A 13,574-nucleotide genomic window follows, 5' to 3' on the forward strand; every position below is an offset into this window, starting at 1 on the left:
TGTTAGGGTTTTCTTACCGGTGGAAGATCCCCTACTGTGGTAGGGGTGGCATGACGCCCGAATTCGAGGAAAATATACACGTATACTATGGATTATCAAAAAAATAAACAAACCGAGGTAGCAAGGTGTGTAGAGGGAGGTGTTGGAGAAGTGTCTTGTCTCGGCGACGTAACGCCTGTTGTGGTGCTGAGGCGATCCGCGGCGTCGGCGGTGCATAGCACAGCCGCAAAAGGCGGCAGTGACCGACATCGGTCCCCGGTGCGGGCGTTCGACAATGGGGAGATGCGACCTCTCCACCCCCTTCGCCATCCACTCCGCCGAAGTGGTGCGGAAGGAGGACGGAGGGCGGCTCCGTAGTGGAGCTACGGCCCTGATAGAAGGCTCCGGGCGGCTCCGCAGCGGAAAACGCCGCGCACCACGTGGTCTCTCGAACAACGAAGACGAGGAAGGGGGGACTCGGACACATCGCTTGAGTCCGCTCGAGCAGTCGCTCGTCATCAAAGAAAAGAGGCAAGGGTGTAGCTGTGGAGGATTTTGTACGCTCGATGGAGGCCAAGACCCAGTACTTGGAATCTTCCCGAGCGGAGAGGGAGGTCCAGGAAAGCCTGACCATCTTGGATCCCACGGCACCTCCTCGTCGGCCGAGTAAATCGGCCATACCCCTGCCTGAGGAGGCGAAACTGAGCCGCGAAATGCAGGCAAAGCCCACGGCTGATGTGGCGACGCGCGTACTGAAGCGGCAGATGGACGTGGAGAGGGTGGCCGCCGTCTCAAAGGGGCTCCAGGGAAACCTTGTACGTACCCTGAGACTGGCGGCCTTAAACACGCAAGCTGGAGACGGAGAACACGTCTCTCGCTGCTGCGCTGATACCGGCCGTGCTTCGGCCGGCTGTTGCGGTAACAGTCGAGGCCCCGGCGTCGCCGGCGGTGGCTTCGGTGGCGCATGCGTCGCCGGTGCTGGAGCTGCAGCGGGCGACAAAGGTGGCTCCAAACAAGGCGCCGGCGTGTCCCCAAAATCCACCATCTGGGGACGGACTGCTACGGCAGATTGCCGCCATGATCGACACTACATTGGCGTCCTTCAGGCGGAAGCTGCTGTCAGCAGGAGTTGCAGAACTAGGGGGAGCCGCATCCGGGGCCACTCCTGAGAAGAGGTCCTCAAAGAAGGAGAGGGCGGCGGAGGCCTAGGCTCAATCGTGACCTCGGCAGCAGCCGACGGAATCTAGGCCGTCGAAGAGCGACACTAGGGTGCCGCAGAAACCGGCGACTGTGGCCGAGGCCGCGAAACCGGCTGACGGGCGCAATGGCACCTCGGCCGCAGGGCGCCGGTCCTGCTGCGCAGTCGGAGTGGGCAAAAGTGGTAGGGCGCAGGGCCAAAAAGGCCGCTACCATGAATAAAGCCGCTGCACTCTCCACTAAGGGAGGAAAACCGCCCGGTGTTGAGGCAAAGGAAGCCCCGAAGAAAGAAAAGGTGGCGCTCCCACCCCGTTCGCCGAGAACGGCGGCCGTCACTCTTACGGTACCGGCGGACGGCAAGTTGTTGTACGCCGGAGCGATGACCATGGCCAGGTCGAAGATCAAGCTGGCCGATATTGGCATCGCCACGGTGCGATCAAGGTGGGGCGTCACCGGGGCCCTGGTATTGGAAGTACCGAGAGAAGGTGGAGCGGCGAAGGCGGATGCCCTCGCCGCAAAGATGACGGAGGCTCTGGCCGGGACTGGGGTGCGGATTGCGAGGCCCACAAAGAGAGCGGACATTAGAATCCGTGGTCTCGTCGATTCCGTCACCCCGGTAGAGGTGGCCAGAGCCATTGCGACGGCCGAAAGCTCCGCCGAGGGGGAGGTTAAAACCGGCGATATTCGGACCGCCCCCTCAGGCCTGGGGACAATATGGGTCCGGTGCCCTGCGGCCGCCGCCAGGAAACTGGCGGTAGCGTGATTCCGGACCATGGTGGAGTCCCTCGCGGCGCGCCCCCCTGCAGTGTTACCGCTGCCTGGAGATGGAGCACACGAGGCAGCGGTGCACAGCTGCCGCGGACAGGTCCGATCACTGCTATAATTGCGGCGGTTCAGATCACAAGGCGGTGGCGTGCTCGGCCCCTCCCAAGTGTTCCGTTTGCACGGACAATGGGAGCCCAGCCGGGCATAGGCTGGGTAGTCGGGCTTGTCCCGCTACCCAAAAGAAGGCCAGGGGAAGGAAGAGCGCTGGGCCAAAGGCAGCAGGCCCAGCTGTTGCGAGGGTGACGACGGCCATCGCCCAGTTGGTAAAGAAGTCGCTCCCGCAGGGACGCGGGGTGGCTCCAGTGGTTGCCGATGCTACGGCGGCCATGGAGAACACTCCTTAAATTGTATGATGGGTCCTTCGGGGCCGATTATACAGGTAAATCTGAACCACTCGACCAGGGCACAGGATCTCCTGATGCAAACCGTGGTCGAGTGGGGTGCTGGGCTGGCAGTGGTGGCGGAGCCGTACAGAGTCCCCGATCATGCATACTGGATGGGGGACCTTTTGGACTCCGCCGCCATTGTGTGGAGTGGAAGGCCGGGAACCCCGCCGCTGGCGCTGTTAGAACGCGGTAAAGGTTTCCTGGCCGTAGATTCGGGAGGTATCGCAGTGGTGGCGATATATGCGCCCCCGAGCTGGTCCTTTGCGATCTTCAAAGGGTATCTGAGCGAGGTTGGGAGATGCATCTCCCGTTGCCTTCCTCGCCCGGTACTCATCCTGGGGGATTTTAACTCCAAGGCTCAAGGCTGTGGGTCCCTTGCGACCGACGCAAGGGGTCATGAAGTTATCGACTGGGCGGCTGGACTGGAGCTCCCTTTGCTTAATACGGACTCCGTCCATATGTGCGTGCGGAAAAATGGGGGGTCTATTGGAGACCTCTCATGGGCTTCCCCCGCAGCCGCGCGACGTTTCTCGGGTGGAGAGTGGCGGCTGAGGCCGAATCGTTATCAGACCACAGGTACGTGGTCATCGGCCTCTCCGCCAACCAGAGTGCCGACCGACGCCGCCCAGTGGCGGCAAGGCCGCCACTGTGATGGGCCTTCAAGAGGCTCGATCAAGACGCCCTGATGGCGGCAGCCCCAGTCGTGGCCTGGCCCGAACGTCCGGCCGGGCCTGTCGACGGGCAGGTGGAAGCCCAATGGCTCCGGGGCGCTATGACATCCATTTGTGACGCCGCTATGCCCCTGGCCAGGGTCCACCCGAGGAAGTAAGTGTACTGGTGGTCGCGTGACATTGCGGATTTACGCATTGAATGCATACGCGCGCGACGCCAGTACGCCCGCGCACGTCGGCGACGACGCGTAGATTTGGAGGGGGCTGCCCAGCTGTATAGGGCCTACCGCGAGAAAGTCGTGGCCCTGCAGCTGGCCATCAAACAGGCTAAGGCCCAGGCGTGGAAAAATCTCCTCGGCTCTCTGGACAGGGATCCATGGGGGCGCCCCTACAAGATGGTGGTGGGGCGGCTTCGCCCTTGAGCGCACCCGCTCATGGAGAGCCTAGACCCCAAATTTCTTGGGCGTGTCGTGGTCGCGCTTTTTCCCCCTGGCGGGCAGGCGACCCGACCATTCCTCGGGATGGAGGGCCGCGAACATACCGAGACAGAATGAAACAGAATTACGACTTTACAGCATCGGCGTAGCCTCCTCAATCAAAGTGCTATTACAGTCTTATAAACACTTACAAAGATAACGAAAACTCGAGAATGATTAGCCACGTCAATGCTGTGAAACCAGTTCGTCTCACTCTCTCTTGATATGCTCGCCGTCGTCTCTTGTCACCGGCCGCAGCCAATGACAACACAGCGCATGGTGTCAGGAAAGGTGGAACAGAGTGAGAACCGTGTCCTTGGCTCGCCAACTTGTCGTGAACGCACGATAGCAAGGTGTATAAAAAAATGAAAGAGAGAGCGTTTGAGCGGCGAATAGATGTCTATTACAGAGAAGTACGTCTGTACAGTGTCGCTCGATCAGGCGTTCTGCCTGTTGGAGCGTTGCGACTCGGTAGTTATGCACGGCACTCCCTACTTTCGGTAGCAAGAGAGCGCCATGCGGTAGCGCGGGGCGTGGTTCTGGCGTAGCGGCGGCCGTCGGTACTACGGTTGGGGAAGGAGGATCAAGCGCGGCGGAGCGCGAGCGCGAGAGGAGAGGGTCGCGACTACTACTCACGAGAGCATTTTTCGACCCACAAACGGTTTGACGCACGGGTCTGCGGACGCGTGAAATTCCGACCAAAACCCGTTCACACGGGGTATTTTTCGACGTACGAAGGTCTCGACGCACGGCTGCTGCAGTCAGTAAGTATCGTTTATGCGTGCGAGCGGGCTCTGTGCGCTAAGAGTCCCTTTTCCGTACCCAACCCACGCCAGAAAGAGATTTCCTACTCCTCCAAAAAGGAAAAGTAAGCATTGGAACTCGGTTTTACCATATTAATTTATCTGTCGAGATAGTGTTTTTAGTCATAGTGTTAAATCACAGTGAAATTAAGTTTCATTTAAGTTCATTTTAAAAAGCTTTGTGAACAAGGCGACTTTCAAAAAATTAACTTTTTTTTATATAAAATGATAGTATTTCGTTTGTAGTCGTTCATTCATTGTTATTTCTTTTGCTCAACCGACTTTCTGTAAATTTATATATATTATCTGGTTATTTAGTGTATATAATTTATCCGATAAAAAACTTCAAAAAAGTAAAAAAATTACGCCAAGTACATGAAAAAATGGTGGACTCAAGGAGTTATCATTGAAAAATAGATGATTCCTATAAAAAACTACAAGAAAATAGAAAAAGGTGTAATCGAAATAAGCTGCCAGATGATTTGCCTAGATTTCCGCGGCCTGGATGTCAAATGTTTGGCGTGGCCAGGCAAGGCATTCTTAGATCATCAATATCCATACCTTCTCTCTCACAGACTTTCAGGTAATTTGTAATTTAAAACTTTGGCAATATAAGTACACTTTCATTATTTTGCATTTTAAAATAATTCTTATTCATCGCCACCTTGACCTTGCCTGGCCACGCCAAGCATTTGAATTCCAGGCCGCGGAAATCTAGGCAAATCATCTGGCAGCTTATTTCGATTTCACATCTTTTTCTACTTTCTTGTAGTTTTTTATGGGGATCTTCTATTTTTCAATGATAACTCCTTAAGTCCTCCACTTTTTCATGTACTTGGGGTAATTTTTTTACTTTTTTGAAGATTTTTATCGGATCTCACTTCTTTTTACAAATAATTTATTATATAGAATCTATTTAAATTTATAAAAATAAAATTGATATTTCTGTAAACTCTACATAAGAAGTCTAAATTATTATTTGTTTTCTTAATTGAATAGAGTAAAATAAAGGGAGAGGGGATAACAAAAGCGAATATATATATATATATTTCATATAATTTATTAATTATAAATACTTATTCGTTCAAGTTATAAATAATTATATATACCTGCAATTTTTTTTCTTACTGCAAGAAATTTTAATGTTAATGATGAAATGAAAAAATGACTCCATTTCTACAAGCTCTACATAAAGTGGTAAATTTCGCGACTTTCGGCTTCTCACGCCGGTATCTCCTGATACCTGGCGCTCGGGGTTTCCCGTAAAGGCGTGAGAAGTCGGAAAACTCTCACTTTGCACGCTTCCCGACGCGGATCGCGGACCGTGTCGGGAAATCACGTTGCAGTATCTTCATACGATTGTGACCACTCGAAATATCAAAAATGATATTTCGTTTCCGGGTATAATCCCTCATTGATGTTCTCGGGTGGTACCTAATTGGTTATCATTTATTGTATAATTATTCCGACAATTTTATATAAGTGTATGTGTGTAGATTCTTGTAAAATGAGAACGAAAGAATGAAAGATCATATCTAATTGTATGAGAAAATTTGTAAATTTTTATTTTGTATTTTGAGCATAATTCGCAAGGCAAATTATTATAATAAAACTTATATTATTCTCAATTGTTCTGCCATTCTATTAAAACTGTAAAAGTTCTATTAATTAAATACGGTAGTCCTGTTGTAGCAGAAAACTGTTTTCATAGTTTAAATTCTTAAATCCGCTCGAATCCTAGAATTTTATCCAGATTAGATTTATAAATTCACACGCGAGTCAGGGCCCGTACGGGACTATAGTAACAAAAACCTGACCTTGTCGATAGGCAAGTAAAATATTATATATATTATTGTTAAAATTAATTTACCCATTGAATTTCGATCATTTTCAATAACACAAAAATTAAAATTTAAAAATAAAACTGTGACGCGAGAATCTCGTCCCACGTAACACACCACAGAAGCATGGATAACTAATTACGACTTCATTAGGATTAAGGATTACAAACTGATACACAATGATAACATTAAGGACATTGATAGGAAAAGCTAAAGACAACCTGGCTCAGGTATAGTGATTTTTTACAAAAACAACTTAAACATTATCACATCCGAAATAATCACTAACGGAGAACTGTATGAATACATTAAATGTAGTATTTTAGACCAAGGAAACGTTAAAATTCTAAACTTGACGGTCCTTTATAGAATGCACAAAATTAAACTTTCGTACAAAGATTGGTTAGATTGTCTCAAAAGAATTGACATCAAAGAGGATGATATATTGGTAGGCGATTTTAATCCAAGAAATACGTTGTGGAATTACAACTGCAACGACTGGATGGGAGACAACTTAGCCAAGGCGTTGGAGTCCAAAGATTTAATAGTTGTAAACGAAAATACGGTTTCTAGAAGGGGTTTGGGGGTAGCACCATCAAACATAGATCTAGTTATCGCGCAGATACAAACAATAGGTAAATTAGAAATTCGAGAATCAGGAATCGATTTAGGTTCAGACCACCAAATAATAGAAAGTCTTTTTTACACAGATAAAAACATTCAAAGTAACTTTAGCTGCAAAGTAAGAAAAGATAGTAACAGACTTCATAATAGACAAAAAGTGAACTGGTTAAATATAAGACAAATTTTATCAGACAAGGAACAGGAAATTAAAGCAGAATTTCAAAGGAAAAAAGGAGTCAATGAAAAATATGAATACTGGAAGGAACAATTAGTCAATGCATTTAGACAAGACGACTCGCAAAGGACCCGCAGGATAGAAGAACAAGTTCCAGGGAAAACAAGAAACAAAAACAGAGGAAAACCAAAGGAAAACAACACCAAAGGTAACAGGTGGGACGAAGAATGCCTGAGGCCTTGGACGGACTGGAAAACAAGCAATAGTATCTTATGGAACACAGGGACAGCAGAAAACTACAATATTATGGTGGGTTTCAGGGACAAATGGAAGAAACTAAAAAAAGAAAAGAAAGAAAAACAATGGGAAGATCTAACTGAAGAAATTTCGGGAGAGAAGAATTTAACTAAAATCTAGAAAAAAAGTCAAAGGATTGAAGGATTACTTTACAACAAATAAGACTAAAATGGACTGCAGAATAAGAGGAGAGTTAGAAACACAAGAAAAAAACAAACTGGTAAGTAAAAACAACAACTCGGACATTTTAAAGGACAGAAATCAACAACTAAATTTCTACCAGGAATTTCCTTATGCTGTCATATGGAATAGAGAAATAAACAACATTGAAGTCTTGCACGCGATAGAAGCAGGCAGAAAAAAAAATCGGCGCCAGGACTTGACAAGATAGACTATAGGACATTGTCGGAAATTCCATTATTTATGAAAATTTTTCTATCAGATCTGATGAAGGACAGCTGGAAAGAGGGAATAGTACCAGAAGGTTGGAAAATGGAACAACTTTGCTTGTTAGACAAACCAAGTAAGCAGGCACTTAGACCCATCACCTTGACCTCATGCCCAGGCAAGGTGATGGAAAAGGTGGTTAACAAGAGGTGGTTAAAAATTAAGTTCATATTCTGTGTAAGTTTATTCTATGGTGTATGCACCCGGCAAAATTTGAACTCCACCTCACTCCATATATCCATATTTGGTCACTGAAACATACGAACGTTTTCAATTGTTTCGAAGCTAACCGCACGATCGAACGCGATCGATAATTCAACGATTGGAACGATTGGATGAAATTCAACGATTTTACTAAAGACATGGACGATAAAAAACGGTAAATAATTTTTAAAGTATATTTAACAAATTTTTAATGAAAATATTTAATAAATTCTATTAATATCAATTAGCATCTGCTGCAATTATGGGCGGATGAATTGAAAATCCTTGACAAACCCCAATCCGGCTTTAGGAGAGGAAGATCTGCAATGGACAAGAATATATACAGAATATCTGCAGAAGTTAAGGAGAATGCAAAGAAACTAGAGACCACCATAGCCACCTTTGTAGATATCAAGGGTGCTTACGACAACGTAGACTTGAACATATTGATAAACATTCTGATGGAAAAGAGATGCCCAAAGAAGATAATACAGTGGATACACGCCTGGTTAAAAGACAGAAAAATAGAATGTACAGATGTACTAGGTAAGAAGACAATAATTAATTGGAGAAAAGGGGTCCCACAAGGGGCGATTCTAAGTCCAACCCTATTCAATATTTACATTACAGAGATAAGTGAGAAGATACATAACCAGTTCACTTTGTCACTTATATATGCAGACGACATTGCTATCCTTACCAAAGAAGGAATAGAGGAGAAGGCGACAGAGAAAATGGCGAAAGCAATGAATATCCTACTCAACCATCTGGAGGAAAGGAAATTGGAAATTTCACCGGAGATGACACAAATAGTCAGATTCGATAACAACACCAAGTTTAACAAAATAGAAATAGCGATAGGCAAAGAAGATAATAAGATTATACTAGAATCCGTTCCTGAAGCCAAATTTCTTGGAATTACGATAGATCAAAATTTAACGTTCCGTACACACATAAAAGATCTCGTATGCAGAGCGAAAAAAAGAGTTAAGGTTATAAACTATTTATGTTGGGGTAGCCGGAGAATTAGTCAACACTGGGCACTGAATTTAGTAAGAGCACCGGTTTCTTCCGTGTTAGATTATGGAGCTCCAATCTTCTTGTCACTTAACACAAGCGTAGAACTGCAGGAACAAATAAGGAAAGTAGAATCAGCGGCGTTACGCGCGGCAGTAGGTTACAGGATGTCCACTCCCATTAATGTTACGTAGGCGGATAACGCATTCATATGGATTCAGTTCAGAACTAGAATGGCAGCAGCCAAATATTGGACAAAACAATTTGAAAAAGAGGGTAATGAAAGTATAACAATAGATTTTCAAAAAGAAGTTTTTGATAAACAGGAAAATTTGGCCGTTCTGGATCAAGTATGGTACACTAAAATCACACAACAAAATATTGCCGAAAAGAAATAAATTGTATGAGCAGATCACTTCGTGGAAGATTAACATTGATGGTGGTGGACATGCAAACACGAACGTATACTTCAGTAGAGTTGAAGCTGGGTAGGGAAATAGAGAAAGGAGCCATTCCGGTTAAGGTGCCCCCCCTGGCTTTTATGGAAAGGTTCAATCTGAGCAGTGATAGTACTATAACGCTATATGTATACAGATGGATCTAAAATCCCTAACGCCTTGGCTAATGGGGTATCGTTTATAGAGCAAAGAAACAACGAATTTATAAAAAAAGAGTTATCAGTTAACACTGTTGACAATTTACACGACGGAAGCGATTGCTATCTGTAATGCGCTGAAGGTTGCGATTCAGTCTAGGAAGGAAAATATATTGGTTTTGTCAGACTCAATGTCGGTTTTAATGTCAATAGAAAATCTTATAAATGATTGTAAGGCAAACACAAAGAGAAAGGATAATGAATGGTTAGACAAAATTTGCAAACTAATATATAGCACAGATAACAAAAAAATAGTATTAAGATGGATTCCCGCCCATGTGAGAATTCCTGGAAATGTGACAGCAGACGTGACGGCAAAAAACAGATAGAAATAGCGTACGAAATAGAAAGAATTGTCCCATACTGTGATTTAGCTTTGAAAATCAGAGAGATGATTTGGGAGCAATTTTCCATTAAGGTAGAAGATATAGGTAGAGAAAAAGGAACACTTTACTTTGAAAATTTGTGGAAAATTAAAAAAAAAAGTAAATTTAAACCATGGTTCTATAAATTCAGAAAAAATTTGAGTAGAGATGCTATAAGAGCAATTTCAAGAATTAGAGCAAACCATTATAATCTCAAAGAGTCCTTGGGTAGGAAGGGGATAGTTGAAGACAAAAACTGTGAATGTGGTCAAGGGGAGGAGACAATCGAACATGTAATGTTTGAATGCCCCTTGTTCAACTTGCAAAGACTGAACCTGTATGGTAAAATAGGCAGAGAAATCGAAGAAACAGGCGAAAGTATATATGGGTTGTTGGCAATGGACAAACTCAAGATATACAAGGCCATTGTTTCCTTCTTGGACGAATTGCAACTTAAAATGTGAAAATGTAAAAATAATAAATAATCGTTTAGAAGTAGGATAAAATGTAGACAGGGCAAAAAAGGCCCGGTATAGTGAAAAAAAAGAGAGAGAAAACGATATGTACGAAACGGATTACGGAATAGATGTCAAGGTAGAAATATGTTACAAAAAAATGTTGCAAGAATTTTAAATTTAGCGGTAGATTAAGGAAGGGGGGTTAGAATTAGGAAGATAGAATTAAGATACCAAAAAAGTAAAATGTAATAATAAGAACATAAATAGAATAAGTTTGTTTAAATTTATTTAAAGTATAAAGTAAGCATCATTGTAATCATAATGTATTTCACAGGAAAAGTGTAAACTGTCCGACAGGACAACACTGAAATAAAGAAAAATGAAATGAAATTCTTTTTTTCTCTTCAACGCTACCATCTGGGTGTTATGAGCGGAAGGCGAGACAGAGTTCGTGCCTATGTTCCTTTGTTCACTACTCCTTTGTTAGCTCGGGCAGACACGTGCCAAATGTGGGAGTTTCTTCCTTCTTTTGTAATTGTTTATTCTTATACAGGGTGTCTACGTATAAGTCCGGGCATACGCAGGGTGTCAATTCTACAACAACTTTCCAACAAAAAATTACTCTTAGACATTTTCTGTGTGTCGCTGTGACATTCACATATCGACCGTCCAAACCATGGACATATTTTTTCCTTGTAATGAGTTGAAGACAGATGTAGTATTTGTATATTCGAACGTCACCCTATATCTTAGACTGATAAGCGTTTAGCAAGTAAGAGAGAACCTAAGCGATAACAGCTACGGGTGCGGAGCGAGCGATCTACTTCTTGCTACATTATGAGCCCCTGATACGACCACGGTACGATCGCGGCTTATTCACTATCGTGAACCGCGGATTTGGTTGCTTTATCGCGACGCACGAGAATACAACGGTTCTCCTAGATGTTAAGTCGCAGCTACAGGTCCCGTACAATTCTCGGTACTCGTTACCACCCACCGGTGGGCGGCCAGATCTAATGAGGCCTTGCATCTTTTCGACGAATTCAAGCGTAGCATCAGCTAAGAAACCGTCGGCAGTGGCTATCGTTGGTGTCAGTTACCAAAAACCGATGAGGGGTAGACTAAACACCTAGGAATGATTTCGGGCAAGATGTTATTGCTAACGCCATGGGAAGAAATCAACCACCGCCCATGAATTTTTAATAAATCACGTGGTATGATTTTTTCTCCTTCCTTCGGACCAAAGGTCCCGAATTAGGGGTATAAGTACGCCCGCAATTCAGGGGCTCGAGATAGTTGCCGTTCGAAATTTCAAGCAGTTTTATTGCGAAGCTAAGGTAGTGAATCTTTTTATTCAAACTGTAATTAATTGTAATTGTTATAATAAACACCGTGCGCGAGTCTTAATAAACAGTAACGTAATTTAACAAATTCACATGTTGCAATTATTTTTTTTTCTTTAATCATTCGACGCGTTCGGAGAGGGAAAAGGGAATGATTTATAGTTAAACCAACTGTCTTTTTGATTTATGATCGAGGCGTCGAAGCCGGTCATTTAGAAATCTTAAAGATAGAAACATTACTCGGCCGTGGGTTTCTTTTCCGTCATCGTACTCAGGTTCCAAGTCACTTTCGTGCTTGCTGTAAGGGTTGATCGAGGCGTCGAAGCCGGTTTTCCCAAACAGTAGCCACGGATTTGATTAACGCGGCTTCTTTTCAATCCAAGGCAGAGCAGGTATTCCGATCAGGGTCGAGGCGTCGAAGCCGGCTTTGAAAGGAATAGACGCAAAACCAGCGGTTGTAAAGGGTTGCACGGGCTTGATAACGATTGACGGGACATGAGATTCATCCCCGATTAAAACTATTATAAATTCTAATTTTTCCCTCTCAGTAGATGAGAAATACCGAAAAGGTACGAAAATACCGGTCGGGCAGACGCGAGCAGATTCGTCGGTTGCTAAAAGACTACGTGCGACCAGCACAAACGGGAAAAATTCCGCTCGGGTGCGTAGTGAACCTGCGAGTGTGCAAAACAAACTTTTAAAAACGCCAGCAGCAGCAACAGCACCAGCACCAGTCTCAGCACCAACATCAGCATCAGTATCAGCACCAACCCCAGCACCGATACCTTGGAGGCTCACCCCACTAACCATCCCCGGGGCACGTGAGGCTGAGTGGACCATTCCACCAAACGACCCGCGGTGGGAACACTACATTCAACAGGTGCTCGACCTCACCAAGTAGTAAGTCCGAAAACTTAAAATATTCTAATACATAGTAATCGCGAGGGTGAACTCAATACGGATCACGATCCCATCCAGACGCGAGTCGTTTAAGAGGGGCGTGGGACAAAAGGCAAGCATCATTTGATCAAAACGGGCGACAGATTTTCAAATCTGAAATCCGGAACGTGACATCGCCTTATTCTCGAGTATTTTCACTTTTAATTTTTTCCTGTGTTTTAGACTTGACACTCTTTAAACGGCTATAACTTCACTAAATTACAGTGCACACTTAAAAATCAGTACACCATTCGAAACAGCGTTAACTTTTCCATCTACATGATGCAAAATCAAAATCTAGTACGTAGGTTTAATAAGTGAAAAATTAGGTCAAACTTTACATTGTGACAAATTTTAAAAAATTTGACTTTTTCTCTATCCGTTTTTCGGTTTTAAATGCATAGTTGTTTGGCGGGCACTCCTCGGGAAAAACTTCCTCGAAGTCTCAGCTTTTGAATGGTATTGTCAAAAAAATTCTACGGTGGTATTTTAGGGAGAAAATGACGTTTGAATGCAGAAAAGCGGACGTTTTTAGGTGAAAATCGACATTTTTCAACAATCGACTTGTCACTTTAAAATTCGCTTGCCATCGGGTTTGATGTATTTTTCGATGACACTCCTGAGTCTCCCCAATTAGGAAAAAAACTGGTTTTTTTACACCTCAAGCCTCTCCCAGTCACGTGTAAAGCCTGAGTGAGAGGTGAATAATAATTGTTTTTGAACATATATCCATAGAATTTTCATTTTTAGAGACTATTTAATAAAAATCTACCTCGGTGTACCGATAAATTATATGGAGATTGCAACATGATCGATTTCACAAAGCAAAAAATCGATGTTTTCGGCACAGGAGATCGGATAAAAGAGTCTAA

General features: G+C 44.4%; 2 protein-coding genes across 2 annotated transcripts; both read left to right on the forward strand.

The window, feature by feature from the left end:
• Positions 1–2,000: 2,000 nt before the first annotated feature.
• LOC128879930 (protein lin-28 homolog B-like) lies at positions 2,001–2,345 on the forward strand. Its single transcript, XM_054129504.1, has one exon. The coding sequence runs from the start codon at positions 2,001–2,003 to the stop codon at positions 2,343–2,345; it is 345 nt and encodes a 114-aa protein (XP_053985479.1).
• Positions 2,346–2,353: 8 nt separating this feature from the next.
• On the forward strand, positions 2,354–3,073 carry LOC128879931 (uncharacterized). The gene has a single exon (XM_054129505.1). It carries the CDS (start codon positions 2,354–2,356, stop codon positions 3,071–3,073), a length of 720 nt encoding a protein of 239 aa, XP_053985480.1.
• Positions 3,074–13,574: the final 10,501 nt, after the last annotated feature.

The sequence above is a fragment of the Hylaeus volcanicus genome, chromosome 7 (genome assembly GCF_026283585.1).
Source record: "Hylaeus volcanicus isolate JK05 chromosome 7, UHH_iyHylVolc1.0_haploid, whole genome shotgun sequence".
In the NCBI taxonomy this organism is placed as follows: Eukaryota; Metazoa; Arthropoda; class Insecta; order Hymenoptera; family Colletidae; genus Hylaeus; species Hylaeus volcanicus.

Excerpts from the sequence above, each read along its gene's own strand:
- LOC128879930 (XM_054129504.1), top strand. The coding sequence starts at position 2,001 with ATGGAGCACACGAGGCAGCGGTGCACAGCTGCCGCGGACAGGTCCGAT.
- LOC128879931 (XM_054129505.1), top strand. The coding sequence starts at position 2,354 with ATGGGTCCTTCGGGGCCGATTATACAGGTAAATCTGAACCACTCGACC.